This window comes from Microcebus murinus, chromosome 26 (assembly GCF_040939455.1).
Source record: "Microcebus murinus isolate Inina chromosome 26, M.murinus_Inina_mat1.0, whole genome shotgun sequence".
Taxonomy (NCBI): domain Eukaryota; kingdom Metazoa; phylum Chordata; class Mammalia; order Primates; family Cheirogaleidae; genus Microcebus; species Microcebus murinus.
Genome location: NC_134129.1, coordinates 5879845 through 5900582, shown reverse-complemented (window position 1 = coordinate 5900582; position 20738 = coordinate 5879845). Strand labels below are relative to the sequence as shown.

General features: G+C 37.3%; 1 protein-coding gene across 1 annotated transcript; it reads right to left on the bottom strand.

Annotated features, from left to right (window-relative positions):
• Positions 1 to 1725: 1725 nt before the first annotated feature.
• LOC105872235 (UDP-glucuronosyltransferase 2B4-like) lies at positions 1726 to 19929 on the bottom strand. The gene is made up of 6 exons (XM_075997844.1): positions 16885 to 19929; positions 15420 to 15568; positions 12527 to 12658; positions 10418 to 10505; positions 9300 to 9519; positions 1726 to 3406 (listed from the first exon to the last, which is right to left on the bottom strand). Exons 1-6 carry the CDS (start codon positions 17606 to 17608, stop codon positions 3127 to 3129), a joined length of 1593 nt encoding a protein of 530 aa, XP_075853959.1. The 5' UTR covers positions 17609 to 19929; the 3' UTR covers positions 1726 to 3126.
• Between the last annotated feature and the right edge of the window lie 809 nt (positions 19930 to 20738).

Below are 20738 nucleotides of genomic sequence, written 5' to 3'. Positions count from 1 at the left end.
AATAAAATAGAACTTGAAGGGCCCAAGTCTTATGTCAGCCTTTCCTCTATATGGGCTTGCATTGAATTGGGCTTCCTACATGATTAGTGAGAATTATTGTGTGGGTCCAGAAGCCTCTTGTTGGGTTATTTGCCACATGTGTGTTGGTGACATGCTGTAAGCTGGAACTGATGATCCATGAAGGCTTAATTCACACACACTCTACAGCCTCCCCAGATCAAGGAGGTGTATTCCCCTGGCAGTCTGGACAATGAAGACTAATAAGAAGTATTTTTAGGTTGTATTAAATATTTTTTTAAAAAATTCTGAATTATCACATAACAAATGTTGAATACACCTCCATGTTTCACAACAGAATGCCATGTTAGGGTTGGATGTGGGCACCATGAGTCCTTCCATTAGGTTTCAGTCTGAGACCATCAGTATTTGGCACTCCCATGGTCAAAGAATGACCAGACACACCAAAGTTAGGCAAGCACAGAAATGAGGTTTATTGAGGAGAGAAAGATAAGATTATAGGGCAAGAGCATGATATGTGCTTACAAAGCATGGCGCATATGGCATGGACGACTACTGGACCCATTGTACCAGCAGGGCAGTCCAAAGGAAGAGCAAACAGAAAGAGAGAGCTTGGCTATGGTCTGAGTCCTTTTATAGTGTCCAGATAGGGACCTCCCTTGTGGTTCAGAGGTCACCATCATCATGGAACCATTTTGATTAGACAGTTGGGAATCAAATGACCTGAGCTTTAACTATATATCAGGTTCTAGGTCACTTCCCAGTCTCTATGGTTCTCAAATGGTTTGGTCCATGGGCTAGAGATTGCTCTGCATCTTTTGCAGCTGGCGCACCAAGTTCTGATTGGCAGATTGATGGGGTAGTCCCTCCTTCCCCAAGTATAGAGAATCAGGGTTGGGCAGTACCAAGATAGGGGCAACAGCAACCACTTTTGTCCCTAGGAGACCAGAATCCCTTACTATCTACCTAACACTTCAGGGCTTCTGGATGAAGACCCACATCAAGATTGAAAGCCCTTTGGATGGCATTACGGGTCTTCATTACGGATCTTAGTAAGCCATGAAGCTTTTAATTTTCATCCCACTCTCAGTTGGATTTTTCCATCACTCTTCCTGCCTTGAGTGTCCTGGTGTTGAACAGAACTCTGTGGTGTAGCTTGGTGAGGAATGGGAAGGAGATGCCCAAAGTAAGTCCTGATGTCACCTCTGTACCCAGATGTGAAAAGAGAGACCCCTTTGTCACCACCCAGCGGCTACCTCCCTCCTTTCCTAGTACCAGTGCCTATAGCTGGATTCTGAGAAGCATAGATGTTCAGGCATGAGAATGAGAGAAGTAATGAGAGAAGAAATATAGGAATAAAGGAGAGAGGGAGAGAAGAAGAAATATAGAGAGACAGGGAGAGGGACAGAGACAGGGAAAAGAAGGAGAGGGGAGAGAGAGAGAGAGAGAGAGAGAGAGAGAGAGAGAGAGAGACAGAGAGGGAGAGACAGAGAGAGAGAGAGAGAGAGAGAGAGAGAGAGAGAGAGAGAAGGTATTACCTTTTCTCACCAAGCCCTGGAAGTGAAGATATATCACTTTCATTGCATTCTCTTAGTTGAGGCAGACACAAGGTTTGCCAAAGTTCAGGGAAAGGGGACATGACGTGATGGAAGGATTTTGAAATTCTTTGTAGTCATGTGTCAAAATTACCACTAACAAAACAAAAGCTTTGATGTAGCCAGCAGAGGTCACTAAGCTACTGCGAAATATTAATGTTAAAACACATTTCTGTTAGAAATACAGTAAATTCTCAGTATACACATTACCATCTTAAAAAACATAGTAAAATTGCTTAAAATTGTAAGAGTTTAGATTTTTTTAAAGTATTATAACTTCAATTAACATTGTAATATGTTTATCTATATTTCAAATATTAAGTAAGTATCCTAAAACAAACCTTAAATGGGTCACATTGATAATGTGCCACATATCAAGTCAATTGCAGAATTCTGAATGACTGACAGATAACATGAAATCAGAGTCCTGAAACTTTGCCTCAGTTGCCTCATGAGTCAGACTCCAGGAATACTGTTCCTCTCCTGTGTCTCCCTGTTCCTTTGAGTTTGTCATAGTGCAAATGGGTTCCTGGGAATGGTGGTGTGGGATCCAGGAAAAGAGAGACTGAGGGGCTGTGGCTTCCCCCACAGGATGGAGGCCCCGGCCTGTGTGGGGCACTATGGCGCCTGCCATCTCAGACTGAGCGTGTGGAGGGAAGCACCCCACAGGGGCCCGCAGCCCACTGCTCTGCTCCCAGGAAGCCCTCAGTCAGGGATGGCAGCAGTGTCTGGATTGGTCGGGAGGAAGGGCTCTCTGACAGACTGGGAGCTGGAAGACTGCCACAGGGGTGAGGGAGCAAAAGTCAACACTCCCACTCCCTCCTCCACCAGGCCCTGAATCCCTCAGGGCTTAGATTCTGCCAAAACCTTTCTCTCCCTGTTCTGCTCCACAACTTCTTGCTGTGTGACCTCCAGTAAGGGTCGGCTCTGGTACCTTTCCCACACATTTCACCTGGGCTGTGCTTCTTCCTTGCAACTTACTCTTCTGTCTAGGGTGATCTCGTCACCAATGACTGAGGTCGGCCTTTCGTCCCTGTTCCCTTCTGGTACGTGGTTTATGCAATTCTAATTATTGGACGGTGTTTAATAGAAGTTAAAACTACCAAATACTATGCCAAAATGAAGTAAAGCATTCTAAGCATTTATAAAATGATATTAATACTAAGACAGGATATTGTGATGGTCTCATATTCATGTATAATATGTAAATTATAAAGTTAAATAAATTTTTGATATAATTTCTGAATTGGAACAGTACATGTCTACATAAACCCATATCATATTTATTTATTTTTTATTATCCCCCAGATTTTATTTTCTCTTCACAATAAAATATTTCTAACTTTCAAAAAATTATCAAGTGTTTCATAAACAAACTTTGATTCGACAAACTTAATTGTGAAAAGTCAAGTGGTCACAGGAGGAAGGGAATCTTACGTCACAAGCTCTTCTCGCTGGAATAAACTGAAGAATTCTCATGTATCATGGATTTCCGCTTCAGGTCTAGATCTAATTACTCCCTTTTTTTCTTCTTTCCTGCTGTAGCAAACATCCACCAAAAACACATAGAACATTTCATGATGACGAATATAGCAGTGGCCGCACAGGCCAGCAGGAACCCAAGCACATCCAGAGAGTGGTACTGGAACCAGGTGAGGTCGTGGGCTGCAACCCGAAGGTGTTTGGCTCCTTTGTGGCGCATGACAAACTCGATCCAGAAGACTGCTCGATCGAGAGGCTTCACTGGCTGGTCACGCTGAATTCTTGATAATTTCATAGCATTCTCTTTATACCTGGAAAAAAAGCCATAAATATTCCAACATTGAAAGTAAGCTTATTGGCTACCCACATCAAATTCATGAATGGTTTTGGAAAAGTGTCATCCAAATGACTCAAGGGAAATGTCACAATATTGACATAGAATTTGAATGTTTTGGGTCATCATAGCCAGTTTGATTTTTAAATTAAAATTTTATCATTAAAATATTTTTAAAAGGGAAAATGAAAGGTCAGATACAAATGTTAGTATCTTTCTAGTAGAAAAAATATTATGAGCTATTCCACATACTGTAAATAAAATAGTGGAAATACAATCTGAGAATGAGCATCTTGATGTTTTCAAAGGCAATTGTGTCTTGCTGGTTGAAATAGCTCCTGAGAAGTCTCTCTGCTTCTATTCTTTTTTCTCTTCTACTCTCTGTTTCCTATCCAGTACCCAGAAAGAATTTCTGTGAAACAAGTGTCATATTATGACACTCAGAGAACAAGATTTCCACCTGGATTCTCGTCACATTAAGAATCTGTTCTTATTTTACATGACCCTACATTGTCAGTCCTGGAACATCTAACTCTTTCCCATCCACATTCTCTTCCAGGGAAGTTGTCCTTCTGTTGTCCTTTTAGCTCCCACGTGTGTACTCACCTTACCACCTTGAAACGTTTTGTCCCCTCTCTCCCTAACTTGGAACATTCTTCACTGAAACAACACAGTGCTTGCCTTCATCTCTTTTTGAGGCTTCCCCTTAAATGCCAACTCTCAGACAGGCTTCTCCTGGTATGGTAGCACCCCTAGGAGATCCTCTATTTTAGTCCGCTTATTTTTCATTTGATCTTAGAATTTTAAAATGTGTTGTATATCATCTTAAAGAAACCTTTAAATAGGAAATTGAAAAGATAAATGTACATACTCTAAGCAAACAGCTCAAATGTTAAATTTAACTAAAAATTATGTGGATCCCAACGTACCTATTGCTCAGATCACAATATGTGGTATCGCACCTGCTCAGTAGTATCCCCTTTTCTTAGATAAGTTTAGTCACTACCCTCACCCTCAAATTAAATATGACCCTGACTCTAACACCATAAATTAGCTTTCTTTATTTATATCACTAAGTCATATAGTGTCTTTTTATAGCAGTTGTTTCTTAATTTTATGACTGTGTATTATCCCCTTGATTGACAATGGGTACAGATTATTTCTTACTATTATTTTTGATAGATATTTATTATGTTCATGTTTTTGGACACTACTAATAATTCTGGTATACATATTCCAGTGTATGTATCATCAGGTTTATATATTCATATGCTTCTGCTTATATATTTGGGTGAGGCATTTCTGGGACAAGGGTGTCTGTATAATTATGATATTTTGTTGACTCTGAATTGTATGAAAGCATATTTTTAATTACTGAATATAAAATTTTTAATTATCATTTCTTTGACTATTTTTAAGTCATATGTATGGTGTGGCTAGACCATATATCTTTATGATTCTGAATCTTGAAATATTTACTGAGTTGTGATCTATATGGTCAACTCAGGTAACTATTTTATATATTCTTGACAAACGTGTATTTCCAGTTTATACACACATACACACAAGAGCATACACGTGTATATATGTAGTACATATATATGCTATACATAAATATCTAAACATCTGTCACATATATTACATTTTTATATTGTGTTCTTCAAATGCTCATGTCCTGAATCATTATTTTGTCTGTTTAGATTTTATATTAATACAAGTACTGGTGTATTTACATTTATTTATAACATCTCATTCCATATTTTCTCTTCTATTTTCCAACCTGTTGTATGTTTATTTTCCAGTTTTTTGTTATCTTTTTAACGTATTCTTATCACTTGGTGTTTACTATTTCTTAAAGTATTCCTTTAGGTGATACCTCTTTATATAACAATATTATGGAGAGTAGTAATAAATACTGAATTGGTAGTGGCTGGTCTAGCCATAACATTTTCCAAATTATTGCCTGTGACTATGGAAACAATTAATTATTATTTATTTTATCAAAATTAAAAATTTGTGCGTCAAAGGGTATCATTAAGAATGTAAGTAAAATAGTGGAAATACAATCTGAGAATGATCATCTTGATGTTTTCAAAGGCAATTGTGTCTTGCTGGTCTAAATCAACCCATTTAGAATGGAAGAAAATATTTAAAAATCCTATATCTGGCTCCTTGTGGTGGCTCTGGCCTGTAATCCCAGCACTCTGGGAGGCCAAGGCGGGCGGTTTATTTGAGATTGTAGGTTCAAGACCAGCCTGAGCAAGAGCAAGACTCTGTCTCTATTAAAAACATAAATAGAAATTAGCTGGACAGCTAAAACTATATACATAAAAAAATTAGCAGAGCATGGTGGCACATGCCTGTAGTCCCAACTACATGGGAGGTTTATGCAGTATGATTGCTTGAGCCCAGGAGTTTGAGGTTGCAGTGATTTAAGCTGACACCATGGCACTGTAGCCCGGGCAACAGAGCAAGACTCTGTCTCAAAATAAATAAATAAATAAATATATAAATACATAAAATAAAAATGATATATCTGATAAGGGATGTTATCACAACATATAAAGTTTTTAAAAAAATCATTAATAAAATAAATTAAAATCAACAAAGTGTCAGAAATATTGAAATAGAACTTTCTCCAAGGAAGATTGGTGAAAGACCAGTAAGCACAGGAAGAGACGCTCAATATTTTTAGCTATAAGAGAAATACACATCAAGACTTATGAGAGGCTACTCTACACCGACTATAATGGCTATAATAAAAAGACAGATGAGAAGTGTTGGAAACCGTATGAAGGAATTGAAACCCTCCTGTACTGCTGTTAGTAATGAAAACTGGTGCCTGTACACTGGACAAAAATTTGTCAGTAGTTTTTCATAAACAAAATTTGCCATAGGGCACAGCAATTCCAGTAGTAATTTCTACTGCCATAATATAAAAAACATATTTTCACACAAAAACGTGCATAACAATGTTATGATTGGAATAAACAAAATATCCCTGAGCTGCTAACGGGATGGATTAATTATGGTATATTCATCTACCAAAGGATACCATACAGCAATAAGAGGGAACAAAATACTGATACGTGCAACGATATGATTAAACTATAAACAATTATGCCTAGTGAAAATAACTATTTACAAAACGCCATTAATTGTATGACTCCATTGATGTTAGATTTCTAGAAAGAATAATCCATAGAGACAAAAATGAATTGTAGCCGGGCGCGGGGGCTTACGCCTGTAATCCTAGCACTCTGAGAGGCTGAGGCGGGTGGATTGCTCGAGGTCAGGAGTTCGAAACCAGCCTGAGCAAGAGTGAGACCCCGTCTCTACTATAAATAGAAAGAAATTAATTGGCCAACTAATATATATATATATAATTAGCTGGGCATGGTGGCGCATGCCTGTAGTCCCAGGTACTCGGGATTCTGAGGCAGAAAGATTGCTTGAGCCCAGGAGTTTGAGGTTGCTGTGAGCTAGGCTGACGCCACGGCACTCACTCTAGCCTGGTCAACAAGCGAGACTCTGTCTCAAAAAAAAAAAAAAAAAAAGAATTGGTATTTACCTGGGGTTAGGGACTTATTGGAAAAGATACCTATGCCCTATGAAGTTTCTTTGGGGTTGCTAAAAAAAGTCCTAAAATTATATTATGGTGACGGCTTCATGATTCTTTAAAGATACTAAATATATTTATATTTTATAATCTAAATAGCTGAATTTTATGCATTGTAAATTATATCCCTTTATCAAAACCATTAAAGTAATGATAATATCAAAGTAAATTTGGAGGAAAGCAAAAAGGAACACAGGTTCTGGATCATGGAGCTGGGTCAACAGGATGCCCCGTTGTCTCTTTTATGTCACCCTCCCACCATCTCACGCCTGTCCAGCAGGAGCTCTCGCTCTTACTGACCCACCCTGGTTAAAATGTCTATACTACCCAAAGTGATCTGCAGATTGAGTGCAACATCACAAGATTATTTTTCACAGATATAGAAACAATAATTTTATGCTTTGTATGGGCCCAGGAAGACCCCATATAGCAAAAGCAATCCTAAGCAATAAAAAAAATGGGAGGTATCAATTTACCTGATTTCAAACTATACTACAAGGCTATAGTACTTTAAAAAAGTTTGCACTGGCACAAGAACAAGGACATTGACCAGTGGAACAGAACAGAGAACCCAGGTATAAAACCATCCCCATATAGCCATCTAATCTTTGACAAAGCAGACAAAAACATACACTGGGGAAAAGAATCCTTATTCAATAAATCATTCTGGGATAACTGGAAAGACACATGTAGAAGACTGAAACAGGATCCACACTTTTCACCTCTCACAAAAATCCACTTATGCTGGGTAACAGACTTAAACTTAAGGTGTGAAACTATTAGACATTGGTCTAGGCAAAGAATCTAAGAAGAAGACCCCAAAGGCAATCACAGCAATAACAAAAATAAATAAATGGGAGCTGATCATATTAACAAGCTTCCGCACAACCAAAGAAACTCACGAGAGCAAACAGGCAACCTATAGAATGGGAGAAAATTTTTGCATGCTACACATCCAATAAGGGACTGATAACTAGAATCTATTTAGAATTCTGGAAAATCAGGAAGAAAAAAATCAAACAACCGTATTAAAAAGTGGGCAAAGGACATGAACAGAAATTTTTCCAAAAATAAGACAGAATAATAACTAACAAACATATGAAAACATGCTCAACATCTCTAATATTCAGAGAAATGCAAATCAAAATCACAATGAGATATCACTTATCTCTAGTGAGAATGGCCTTTATCAAAAAATCTCAAAACAATAAATGATGGTGAGGATATGGAGAGATAGGAAGACTCCTACATTGCTGGTGGGACTGCAAATTAGGTCAACCTCTGTGGAAAGCAATGTGGAGATACCTTAAAAAGATACAAGTAGGTCTACCACTTGATCCAACAATCCACTACTGGGCATCTTCCCAAAAGAACAAAAGACATTCTATAAAAAAGACATCTGCACTCATATGTTCATACCAACACAATTCACAATTGCAAAGATGTGGCAACAACCAAGTGCACATCGATCCATGAGTGGATTAATAATATGTGGTATATGTGTACCATGGACTACTATTCAGGTATAAGAAACAATACAAGCACCTCTTGTATTTTCGTGGATAGAGTTGGAACCTATTCTACTAAGTGAAGTATACGAAAATTGGAAAAATAAGCACCTCAGGTACTCACCAGCACAGTGATTTCACTGATCAACACCTAAGTGCACATATAGGAATAACATTCATTGGGCGTCGAGCAGATGGGAGGGCGGAGGAGGGGATGGGAATAAACACATATAATGAGTGTGATGTGCACCGTCTGGGGGACGGACAGGCTTGAAGCTCTGAATTGAGGGGTGCGGGGGAACAAGGGCAGCATATGTAACCTAATCATTTGTACCCCCATATTATACTGAAGTAAAAATATAAACACAAAAGATAAAGGAATACATTCAGAAATTTTAGGAATTGAGTTAAAATACTTTATCATATTTCTAAGTTAATTACTTCTTTTAAATGCGAATTTCTGTCTTGTTTTTTAAAAATTAATCTTTTTTTATACTTCACTATATAACAGAAGTTATTTTTATGTAGAAGAGTTTTGCACTATTTGTTAACTCATTAAATTTATAGAGTTCAATGCATCTCAGAAATAACAGTCTACTGGAAATAAAAGTAGATTTCACAGTGGTTATATAATCTAAATTCTTTCAATAATAATCTACTGAAAAAGGGATGAATCTCATCTTTCTTGTTGACAAGAGAACATATCTATAAATACCACCTAGCAAAAAAATTAATATACTCACATAGGGTCATTAATGACTGTCCTCAAAGCACTGAGCAAATCTGTACTTGACATTGTGCTGAAGTCCACTCTAACAGCTGCCCCCTTGGCCTTCATGTGAGCAACGTTGTCTGGTTGATCCGCAAACAAAGGGATGCCCACCATGGGGACCCCGTGGTAGATGGCCTCATAGACGCCATTGGCTCCACCATGAGTTATGAAAGCCTTGGTTTTTGTGTGACCTAGAATTGGGTGAATGTCAAAGAAATTACTGATTACGCACCTTAGGAATAAAATGAGAAAAGGACAATACAGGACACTGAAAGTTGTAATGTTTTCTAGATAACAGACTGGAACACCCAGGACACTGCCCTGAAATTGCTGTCAGATTTCAGAGGAGGAAGCACCTACTGTTGCTGGAGAGGAAAGTGAGGCCTGCATGGAAGAAATGGTGTGGGACTCGAGAATGGAAAAATGAATACAAGATCAGCAAGCAGAGAATGAAAAGACACATTTTGAGTAAAAGAATTAAATGTGTGAAATATAAAAAAAAAGAAGAAAAGGAAAAGATTGGGCATGTATTAATAAAACACGTTCTCTGAAAGCAACATGCAGTCAGGGAGTCTGACATGCGAGTGCCCAGGGCACAGGGAGAGTGCTGGGAGCAGGGCTGGGGTCAGAGGAAGGACAGGCCACACTTCCCTGTGGAGGTGTCGACACAGTGTAGTAAAGACCGGGATTTATTCCCATGGAAAATGCAGAGTCACTGGTAATAGAAGAACAACTGTTCTTTTTAAGTGCCATGTGGAACAACCTTGGAGTAGGGAGTACAGGGGTGAAGTTGTAGAAACAGGAGAAAGACAGACAACCCAGGGCGCTATGGAAAATTATCTGAGAATCAGTTACATCTCATATAAGGATACTTTGTTTTTGGAAATAAAGAATATGAATGCATGTAACAAAATGGCAACTGTTGTAGTTTATTCTTCCCCCCCCAGGGCTTGAAAATAAATGTAAATATAGTTAGGTTTATTTTTGAGTTTTTAACAATAAATATTCCATATGTTAGTTGCTGTTGACCTACTATCACTCTAATTGGCTGTTAGTCACATATTCAGTATTCTTTCTCCAGTATCTCACCAAGAAGGTCATTCTGGGGCAACCACTTGTACAGCCGAGTATTGGGTCCCAAGGTGTCTGGTTTCTTGCCATGAAATCTCCATAGAACCTGTTGGGTAAAGAAAATATCTTGTTTCATGGGTGTAACTCCAAAGTTATGGCATAGTTAAACTCTAAAGTTGTTATCAACCATCTAGTTAAATCCCCTCCATACAAAAGATGAAGAAATGAGAACAAAGTTCTTAAGTAACGAGGACTACTGAAACTCTGAGATAAAATAGAATAACCAGATTGCATGTGCTTATGATTAGAATCACTTTGGCATATAGGAATTTTAAGTAACTTAGACGAATGATACTTTCAATGTTAAATTCAAGTATTGAATAAATAGACAATGTATATATAAAACACATACATCAATAATGATCTTTCCATTGATTTTATTTGCCTATTTTCTATTAGCTGCCATCTTCTAAATTTAATAATATTCTGTTTATTCCTTCTTTTAAATGTTTATATTAAATTATCTCGGACACTTAATTGTTGTGCATATGTATACACGATGTCTTCATAGATGCATAGAATGTGTAACATTTAAATCATAGTAATTGTGGTATCTATCACCTCAAGCATTTGACTAATATGAGTAGTAGTTCGTTTATATCTACTTTTTACATACGTAATTTCTTTACAGTTTGACATCATGTGAGTTATAAAAATAATCTGTACGGTGAGGTACTTGTGAGAAAGATAGCCATGCTACATTGGTAGTATGCATGACCACTGTTAGGTAGAATTTATTAAGCACAGCTTCCAAGAAAAAGTTTAAGTGGCAATTTTTGAGAAAAATTCATAGTGTTACCGCTATTTCTACTTTTGGAATTCTTTCACTGTAGAAAAATAGTGCTGGTGGTCAATTGATGAATACCAACACAGCTGTTAAAAAGTCCAAAATTATATTTTGCTGTATTTTACTTAACAGATGATTAACACTTAGATAATAGGCTACAGCAGTGATTCATATGGTCTGCTGTAACTAAGCCATTTCCATGCCCAGTACCAAAATAAGCTTATTGTAGAATTTCCAGGAAATCCTTTTAAACTTCAATAAAATTTAGAAATGTTTACCTTCCAGTTGCTATTTTTGTATTGAAGACTATGAAGTTTTCAGCAGAAAAGTAGCACAGGTCATTAGGAGAAATCTATGTCAGACAGAAAACTTAAAAACTAATTCACAATTCACTTAGACTGCAACTGCATTTTGTATATTATTAGTGGGCAATACCTGCCTACTACATCTTATGGAAGGGGCCTCTGAATCTCTTCCCATTCCTGCCTTCATTCTGATTGAGTTCTTCCCTTATTCCATTCTCCTTCCTCAATCCAAAGGAGGTGTTTGTCTAGTGGTTTGGTCAGAGTCTTGTGGGGCCACGTTTTATAACGCACAGGTTCTACTGCTAGGGCAGGATACCACCTGCATCTTCAAATTACATCCAGGCCTGTCCAGCAAGGCAGGCAAGTTTTTCTTTCTGTAATTCGACTTGGCTGGGTGGGTACCTGGGGTAGTGATTTCTCAGCCCAATTATCCTTTCTCTGAATAGAACCCTGACCGCACACCAAATAGGCTTTTTCCACATTTATAGGAGTTACAAAAGGTCAGATCGCATGGGAAGCCTAAACTGTAATGCATTGCAGACTTTTCTTAATATTTGCTTTTTGTTATAGTGCTAGTGCAGACACTAAAATTGAACTCGTATCTGATAATATCTGTAATGTATAAAGAGCTGTCAGGAAGTCTGTCACAATAGGATTAAATGACAGGGTAAAATTTGGTGATTTGTGTTTACATGCTTTCAATACCATGATATTCAATAATATCAAAACTACCCTACACTTTTTCAGTATATTTGTTATTATCACACTGTTAATGTCAAAGTTAGTACAAGTGAAACCCTCCTCTTTACTATCATAGCATCTTCCATATATAGTTAAGTTTTTGAGATGATATCTAACTTAAGCGGAGCTATACTAACAGTTAACACTTTTGACAGAAACTTTCTGCCCCTGTACTCTTTACAAAGTTGGACAGAGGGATTCAGTAGCTGTCCACCATTAGGCGCTTTCTCCAACCTTTTGTGGGATCTGGGCAAGGGCTGCAGCGATCACATTGGCCCTTTCTTCTGTCATGTTACTGAGCATCGACCCCAGAGAAAACACCACAACACCATTTTCTCCAGAGCTCTGGACAAAGTCTTCCATCTCCTGTGAAGAAAGAATGTGTTCCGTCACAAACAGGTGTGGGTATAAGATCGACATTTGAAAAGATTGTTAAAAACATCTAAGAAGAGAAAAGCAGGTATTGTCAAGAATTACTAGAGCTTCCTTCGCTGTTTACTTCCAAAAAAACAAAAGAAAAAAAAAAAAAAAGAATTACTAGAGCAACAGTGATTTTTTAACTGAGCTCATCACTTGGTTTATTTGGAAAGTAATGTGCAGTGTGAGATAGATGGCTTCTATTGTGGGTATTTGTGCAAATATGTGTTTGCATGTGTATGCATGTGTGTATGTGTGTGAGAGGAAGAAATGAAGTAGAGCTATTAAAATATAGTTGGGAGGGATAGTGCTAGAAAATACTATACCCAGAATGTTAAACTATATTATTGTATTTACTATTATAATTTACTTTTCAAAAAGGGCTTCACTTGGCTTTAATTCTCTATGGTTATAGTTCTAAATCATTTTTGTTCATTTCAGGCATTTTTCTATAATATTTTCTGGTTTGGAGCCCTTGGAGTCATTCTCTGATTATTACCAGGAGGCTGTCTTACTAAGAGTTGGGACGATTTTATATCCACATTTCTTCAGGTCTATAATCTTTTCTCCTTCACTTCAAGTGTGTCAGAATTTCCCAGTCTTTTCCCACACACGCACACAGACAGTAGGTGAAGGTTAATAGTCACTGACATGCTGGATTATGATATTGTGGTTTAGAATTTTAGTGAAATAGTCCCAAGGGAGTGATTGATACATAGATTTAGATGGTATATAGGTACATAGTTGAATGATATTTCGTAGGTCATTGTTTAGGTATGAGACATTTTTTATCCTGAAATTACACTTGAAATTGCTGTGCTATTTATAACTGTCAGGGAGGGACTGTCCTTGTCCTCTCACTGTGTCCCACGGAGAGCAGCTTTGTCACAGGGGAGAGAACAGCAGGCCTCGCTGTCGTGGAGATCTGGTCACTCTCCTGAGTAGCTCACTCACAGTGTGTAAAATTCTTGGTGAATATGAGCTTGCTTGGACTTGATTGAGAATGATTTTCACTTGTGTTTTCCATTCTTTGCCAATTTTTGAATATTAATATATTCTACATAGGAATATTCTAAACCATTCAATGTATTCTCCCACCAAGGAAAATCAAACAACCAACCCCCTCTACCCTCCACAAAAAAAGGAAAGAGGTGAAAGATCAAATAAATGCAGAACCAAGTGTTTCCTGGGCATCACATCCAAATTACATCCTCTGTTTGTTGCTGTTCCTTTCTTATTAAATTCATTGTTTCTTTCTGCAAAATAATGATCAATATTTTTCTACATAACAGGTAAACTTTCATATGTTAATCCTTGGGGTGAACTCTCTATTTTAAACAGCTGTTTACAGAAAGAAGAGTTTTAATCAGTGACATCAGTTTTAAGAGGAGAATCACTGTACTTTAAACAGTCTTCCATGTAATACATGGGGCATCCAGGTATTCTGTTTGATTCAGTTACCTGAAGACAGATTTCATGTAACTTGTGTTCGATGTTTTGTCTCACTGGCTGACTGCCTATAAAAACCTTCATTCATTCACTATGAAGTAATACAATCTCTCTTTACAGATTCATTACGGATCTCATTCTGTGACTCCTTTATACAAAGAATACAATATCAATGTAAGAAATTTTGTAATAGTATAAAAAATGAAAACAAAAAGATATTGAGTTTCATCCATACTCTCTGTCCAGACATATTCCCAATTAAAATTGTTCATGTGATTTCATTATGATATTTATTCTGTTTATATGACTCAGGGTATTTATGTGATATATGTTTAGAAAATTTTAATCTTTTTTTCATTCTTTGATAATTTTGTTTTATTTATTTTTTCTATTTTTTAATTTTTTTAAATTTAAGCATTTTAAGGGGGTACAAATGTTTAGGTTACCTGTGTTTCCTTTCCCCCACTTCCCCTCTGGGGTCAGAACTTCAAGAGTATCTTACTGTATATAAATTGAAATCAGAGAAAACTTTGTGATCTTGTTCTCTTCATCATTTTGCCCCTCATTTTCCAACAAAACTTGCATTATGGTTGATTAATTAATTTTTGGTAAAATTATTGTGGTAATATGGTATGAACAGAGTATCAGTTTTTAGTCTTTTTAAATATAAGATATTTAAATTACTTGGAGTATTTTATGAATATCTGCCAGAAATATTGTATCTGCCATCTTGATTTATTTTTTGTTCCTATAGTTTCACACATGTATACTTTGAAACCAACAAATACATGCATTTTTAAAATGCTTGATATATTTTGCCAAAAGTCTTATTCTTTTAAAATACATAAATACGAAAATGTAAGGTCACTTTTCATATACATTGGTAGAACTTATTGGTTTTTATTATATACACACTGTACATTTTCTCTGTGTTTCTCTCTTAGGCAATTCTGAGGTTGAGGCAAAAGTTCCCCCCGGCAGCTTTATTGAGGTGTCCTGTGGACTTGGCCTAAGGCAGGAAACACCTGCTCTGATAAGGTAAACCTTCCCTTTGGTGGTCTAAGATGTAAAACTCTGGGATCTCAGTGAGGAATGGTTTCAATGCTGGAGTGAAACAAGTAAACATTAAGTTTTGCTGTCAACATTTTCAGGACACCTTAACATTGGTGAGGAACGGTCTTCCTTTTAAGCTAGAACAATAGTGAAGAGCCTCAACTCTTACAATAAATGAACAAAACTAAACAAATAGGAACATGTTCACCTTAGGCAGGGGTTTGGCAGGTTTGCAGTGGAGTCCGCCAACGAAATCAAAATTTGGTAAGAATGGGCGAGGAAAATTAAAATCCCAATAGTTTCGAATAAGCCACATATCAGCTTTCTTCATTGTCTCATATAATGTAGTGGTTTTGCCTGAAAAGAAGAAAGAAAAGAAAACATAGATGACACAAGAGAATTGTTTTGAGAATATAAAAGTAATTTCCTGAAAGGAGTTGGAATAATGTAGCCAAAGATATATAAAGTGTTGTGCTTTAATAAAACAAACTCATACACATATTGATCTATAGGCGTGATTTAATTCCCATGGACCATATATGTTGCTCATAGGTTTGTATAAGAACAGCAAAGTGCTAGGAGAATTTTTAGAGGAGATTATGTCTCTAAGATCACATCAGTATATTCACAAGCATCAGTAATTACTAATATAAGCCACTCTGGATTTACCCATGCAGTTGCTTATTTTCTAGAGCTGCTGTACTCACAAATATGCATTTATTTGAGCTCTGCTATCAATGAATGCTATAAAACCCATAAACTTCATTGTAATAAGTACTGAATACACTTTCAACAATTTATGAAGGTAGTCTGATGATCCTTGGTTCTCCTAGTATATAAAAGAGTTTTTCTGAAAATGTGGTTGAAATCCTTTTAGGTACTACTTCTTTGGATTCATGGGAAGATATTATTAATATTATTAAGAATAAATATATAATATTTACACATGGAAGCTAGAATTCTTTTTAAATTGTAGGAATGTATAGAATTTGTTACCACTTCAGGTGGCTCATATTCCACTTAACTTAGACATATAATTTAATAAAATGTAGACACAAACTTGGATGTTCACACATCAGTAAGATTTTTGTCTTTAAAACAGATAACCTCCAAGCCCTTAGTGAAGGAACTTAGAAACCTTGGAAACCTCAGATTTTACTTGTTTGTTTCTGAGACAGACCTGTCCCTCAACTGTGAAGGAATTCTTTTGGTTCTATAGAAAAAATATTTTAATTTCTAAATAAGGAAATGAAGGTACACAAGGAGAAATAACTCCCTCAATGCTACATTAGTAGTTGTGCTAGAACAATGTTTAACTCCTCAATCTACATGTCTGCCTTCATCAAGATGTTTCTTGCTGTGTCCATTAACTTTTATTAGGGATAAAGAAAATGTGTAATAAAGTAGATACTATATTGCTTAAAGAAATACTAAGTTCTGTAATTTGCACATTTATGACTTTGTGGATGTAATATAGAAATGGTGGCCAGAGGTTCTAACTGATCTTATAATTTTTCCATAATATTTGTGAAATTGATATATTATCTTATATTTTTATTTCATAATTACATTTTCAAAACATACACTCATCCGATTCAGAGTAATAAAAGCTCCCTTTCCAAGGGATAAGGAAAGATAGGAATTAACAATCACAAATTAAAAACATGACTTACCTAATACCTCACTGTAGAACTGATCCCACTCCTTCATATTCAATGTTTGGAACCAAAAGTCAAAATAAAGCACATATATCATATTTTTTACCCTCTCCATGAATGTCATTTGATCACTTAATTCTGACATAAGTACAGGTACAAAGGAAGGAGGGAATAGAAGTCCTCCACCACGCTTTTCATATTGGTAGCCAGGAGACAAGCGGAGACTGTACACAAGGGGTGTTTTAAGTATCTCAGCCAGCAGCTCACCACAGGGAGTAATGGCATCTGCAAGAACCACATCAAACTTTGACTCTTGTAGCCTTGTCATAAGTTTCTTGTTTAAAACTGCATCTTTACAGAGCTTCATCATGATTTCAGAAAATCTCCACATGATTTCTTGTACTTGTGAAAAATATGACCAAAATGTATCTTTTGGAAGATCATATATCCATTTATCTATCAGTTGTATGATAACATCTTCAAAATCACTTTTAGTTAAAGATGTAGGAAAAACTTCAAATTTAATACTGGTTGCTTGTTTCCGATCAATGAGAATGGAAATAGGATGTGTCAATACAGTCACCTCATGACCTCTCTGGACAAGTTCATCCAGGATTGTCTTCATGTTCATCCAGTGGCTGTATCCTGTGGGCCACACCAGCACCTTCCCGCAAGTCCCAGAGCTAAAGTGACCACTCAGTTGCATCAGCAGGAGAACTGAAGCCAATTTCATAGCCATCTTGGTGAAATGCAATGCTGTTTATTCGAGTTGCTGGTCCTTTCTGTCATATCTCATGCTTATAACGAAGGATAAATTAATCAAGGTAAAATTTAACTCCTGCACTCAAAGTAAGTCCATCCTCTGAGCAGTCTGAGAGTGTGGCTGCCAAGTGGACAGAGCAAAGGCAGATGACTTCGTATTCACTCAAGTGTGTTTAACGTCCCTTTCTGTTTATAAGTGCATTAATCCAGCTGTGATGACCTTGCAAGTGCAAGTAACATGTTTATGTCATATATTTTAGAGTTCTGTCTAAAATAGTGGCAGTAAGAGGCTCCTGGGTCTGCAGTCCCATGACACAGAACTAGAAATAAAATAATTATACGGCTGAGTCAGTATTTCTCGCTTATCATGGTTCAAATATTTTTTTGTAAAACTGTTTTGGTATATAATGCACATTCCATATTAGTCACCATTATTGTTTAAAATTCAATATTTCTTAGTATATTCACAGAATTGCACATCTACTACAACAAATAGTTTTATCTCCCTAAAAGAAACCCTGTGCACTTTTGCTTTTATCTCCCCACTTTGCTTTTCCCATCCTGTCTGTTCTGGGCAATCATTAATTTAGTTTTTTATCTATAAATTTTCTTTTTTTGGACAGTTTGATAAAGAGAATAAAAAGTATGTGGTCTTCTGTGACCGACATTTTTTACTTAGCATAATGTCTAAAGAGGATCATCCATCCTATTCCTTATTGCCAAATAGTATTCCATAGTATGGATATAAATATTTTATTTATTGATTTATCAAGGGATGGACCTTGATTCTGTTTGGGTTTTAGCTTTTATGAATAATGTGGTTAATCAGCATTCATGAACAAGCTTTGCATCGACATATTTTAATTTCTCTTTGGTACATGCCTTAAGTAGAATTACTGGGTCATATGCTACCTCTATGCTTATCCTTTTGGGGAATTGCTAGACTGTTTTCCACATTGGTTGCACCTTTTTCATTCCCACCAGCCTTCTATGAGGGCTTCAGTTTCTCCACATCCTGGCAACACTTTTTATTATCTATCTTTTGATTATAGTCAGTGAGAGTGAAGTGATATCTCATTATGTTTGACATGTGCTTGTTTTCTAAAAGTGCTGAGAGTATTTTTCTTGTGCTTATCATCCATTGTATATTTTTCTTGGCAGAATTTCTATTGAAATTGCTTGTTCCTCTCTGTTTTGCTTGTTTGTCTTAGTATTGAGTCATATTTTAATATTTTTATTTTATTGTTGAGTTATATTTTTAAAAATATATTTTTTAAATGCCCCTTCATCAGACATATAACTTGTTCTCTTGTCCACAAGGAAGATGAGATTCATCCATTTTTTGGTAGATTAATATTAAAAGAATTTAAATTATATAACCAATGTGAAACCTGGTTTTCTTTTCCACCAGTTATTTCACAGTTGCTTTGAACTCTAAAAATTTAATGAGTAACCAATTAGTGCAAAGATCGTCTACATAAAAAAAAAAAAAAAACTGTTCAGGAGGAAACAGAAGGATTTCTTCTATGTTCTCAAAACAACCCCACATGGCCCTTGCCTTCAGCACAAGCAGTCCAGGCAGGGGTGAAGGGCCAACAGAGGACAGGAAAACTGATTTTGCTGTGATTCCAAGGGTAGCTGCCTCCTTTGTGGCCTGAGCTGCCTGAGGATGCCCCTTGCCACCAGACTGTCTGTCTGCTGATGACCAAGGCAACGAACTGCAGCTACTTCCTCGGGGGCTAAAATGGCTTCTTACAAGGCTAGGATTTCTTTTGTATATATTTTTTTCGTTATTATTGTCCTTGAAGAGTCCCCTTTCTTTCCAGATGGCTGATGCACCTGAACAACAAGAATAGCATACCTGGAGTCCAGGCAGTGGTCACTTGTGTGCCTTTATCTAGTTGAAGTGCCAGACAAGGGCTGCGAGTTCTGCCTTCTGTGCTGAGGTTCCAGAAGGGAGGACTTCAGCCCTAATATCTGTTGATGGGTTATCACTGCATACCAAGCTCTCCATTGTCCCTGGTCCATAAAGCTGCTTCCATTGGTAAATATCTCTAGGTCTGGGTTTTCCTAGGAGTGCCTCAGTTAGATCCAGCTGGCTAGAATCAACTCATTCAATTACTTGTAAACTGCCATGCATATGTTCAGATGGCATTTGAGGAAGTAAGGTGTCAGGATTTAAGGCAGAGACTGCTCTCAGTGTTATATTTCGTGTATCCAAAAGGATGGTGTGATATCTCTCAAGCCTCCCAGAGGCCAGCCAGTATTCTCTTGTCTGTTCCAGTAAGGGGAGCACACAGTGGGGTGTGCAGAGTGGAGGGCTGGCCTACTGTAAACTTCTCTGCCTCTTGAGGCAGGTGACACGCGGCAGCAATAGCCCGAATGAAGAAGGTCATCCCTTTGTGCAATGTCCACGTGCTTTGAGAAATAAGCAATGGGTATCTTAATATTTCTCGGGTGCTGAGTCAGCACTCCTAGACTCAGTCCTTGCTTCTTATGCACAAAAACTTCAAAAGGTTTTCCTATATCTGGGAGCACCAATGCTGGGGCACTCAACAGTTATTCCTAGATATTTAAGAAAGCCCTTTGGCCATCCCCAGTTCACTCTAACAGTTCATTATCTTAAGGCATCTTACAGAGGCTTAGCAATAAGTCCCAAGTTAGGAATCCAGATGTGACAGAAACTGGCCACGTCTCCGGGCCATGTCTCCGACTCCACAGCTGTTGTCAACTGAGAGATCTGGCTACTCTGCAAAGGGCCTCTGTCCAATCAGGGAGCAGGTTTCCCTGTCACTGGGACAACCTGAACCCACGATATTTAACTGAAGGCTGTAAAATCTTATCCTTTTTCTTGGATACATTAGATACAGCCAAGAACTGGATATACTTGGATACTTTGGATACAGCCAGGAAGTTTAGAGTTAGAATAGTGCTCTTGTTGGATGCCTTTTTTTGCAGTGCCGACAACTAGAATGTCATCAACATATTGCAGTAAAGTCCTGATTTAACTGAGGTCTCAGAGGTCTTTTGCAGGAATCTCCCCAAGAATGGGAGGGGAGTTTTTAAAGCCCTGGGGTAGAGCTGCCCAATAGTGTTGTTGCCTTGAT

Coding starts and splice junctions, on each gene's coding strand:
- LOC105872235 (XM_075997844.1), bottom strand. CDS start 17,608: ATGGCTATGAAATTGGCTTCAGTTCTCCTGCTGATGCAACTGAGTGGT. Junction 15,569..16,884: donor GTTCTACAGTGAGGTATTAG/GTAAGTCATGTT, acceptor TCTTCTTTTCAG/GCAAAACCACTACATTATAT. Junction 9,520..10,417: donor GCCCCAGAATGACCTTCTTG/GTGAGATACTGG, acceptor ACCCAATTCTAG/GTCACACAAAAACCAAGGCT.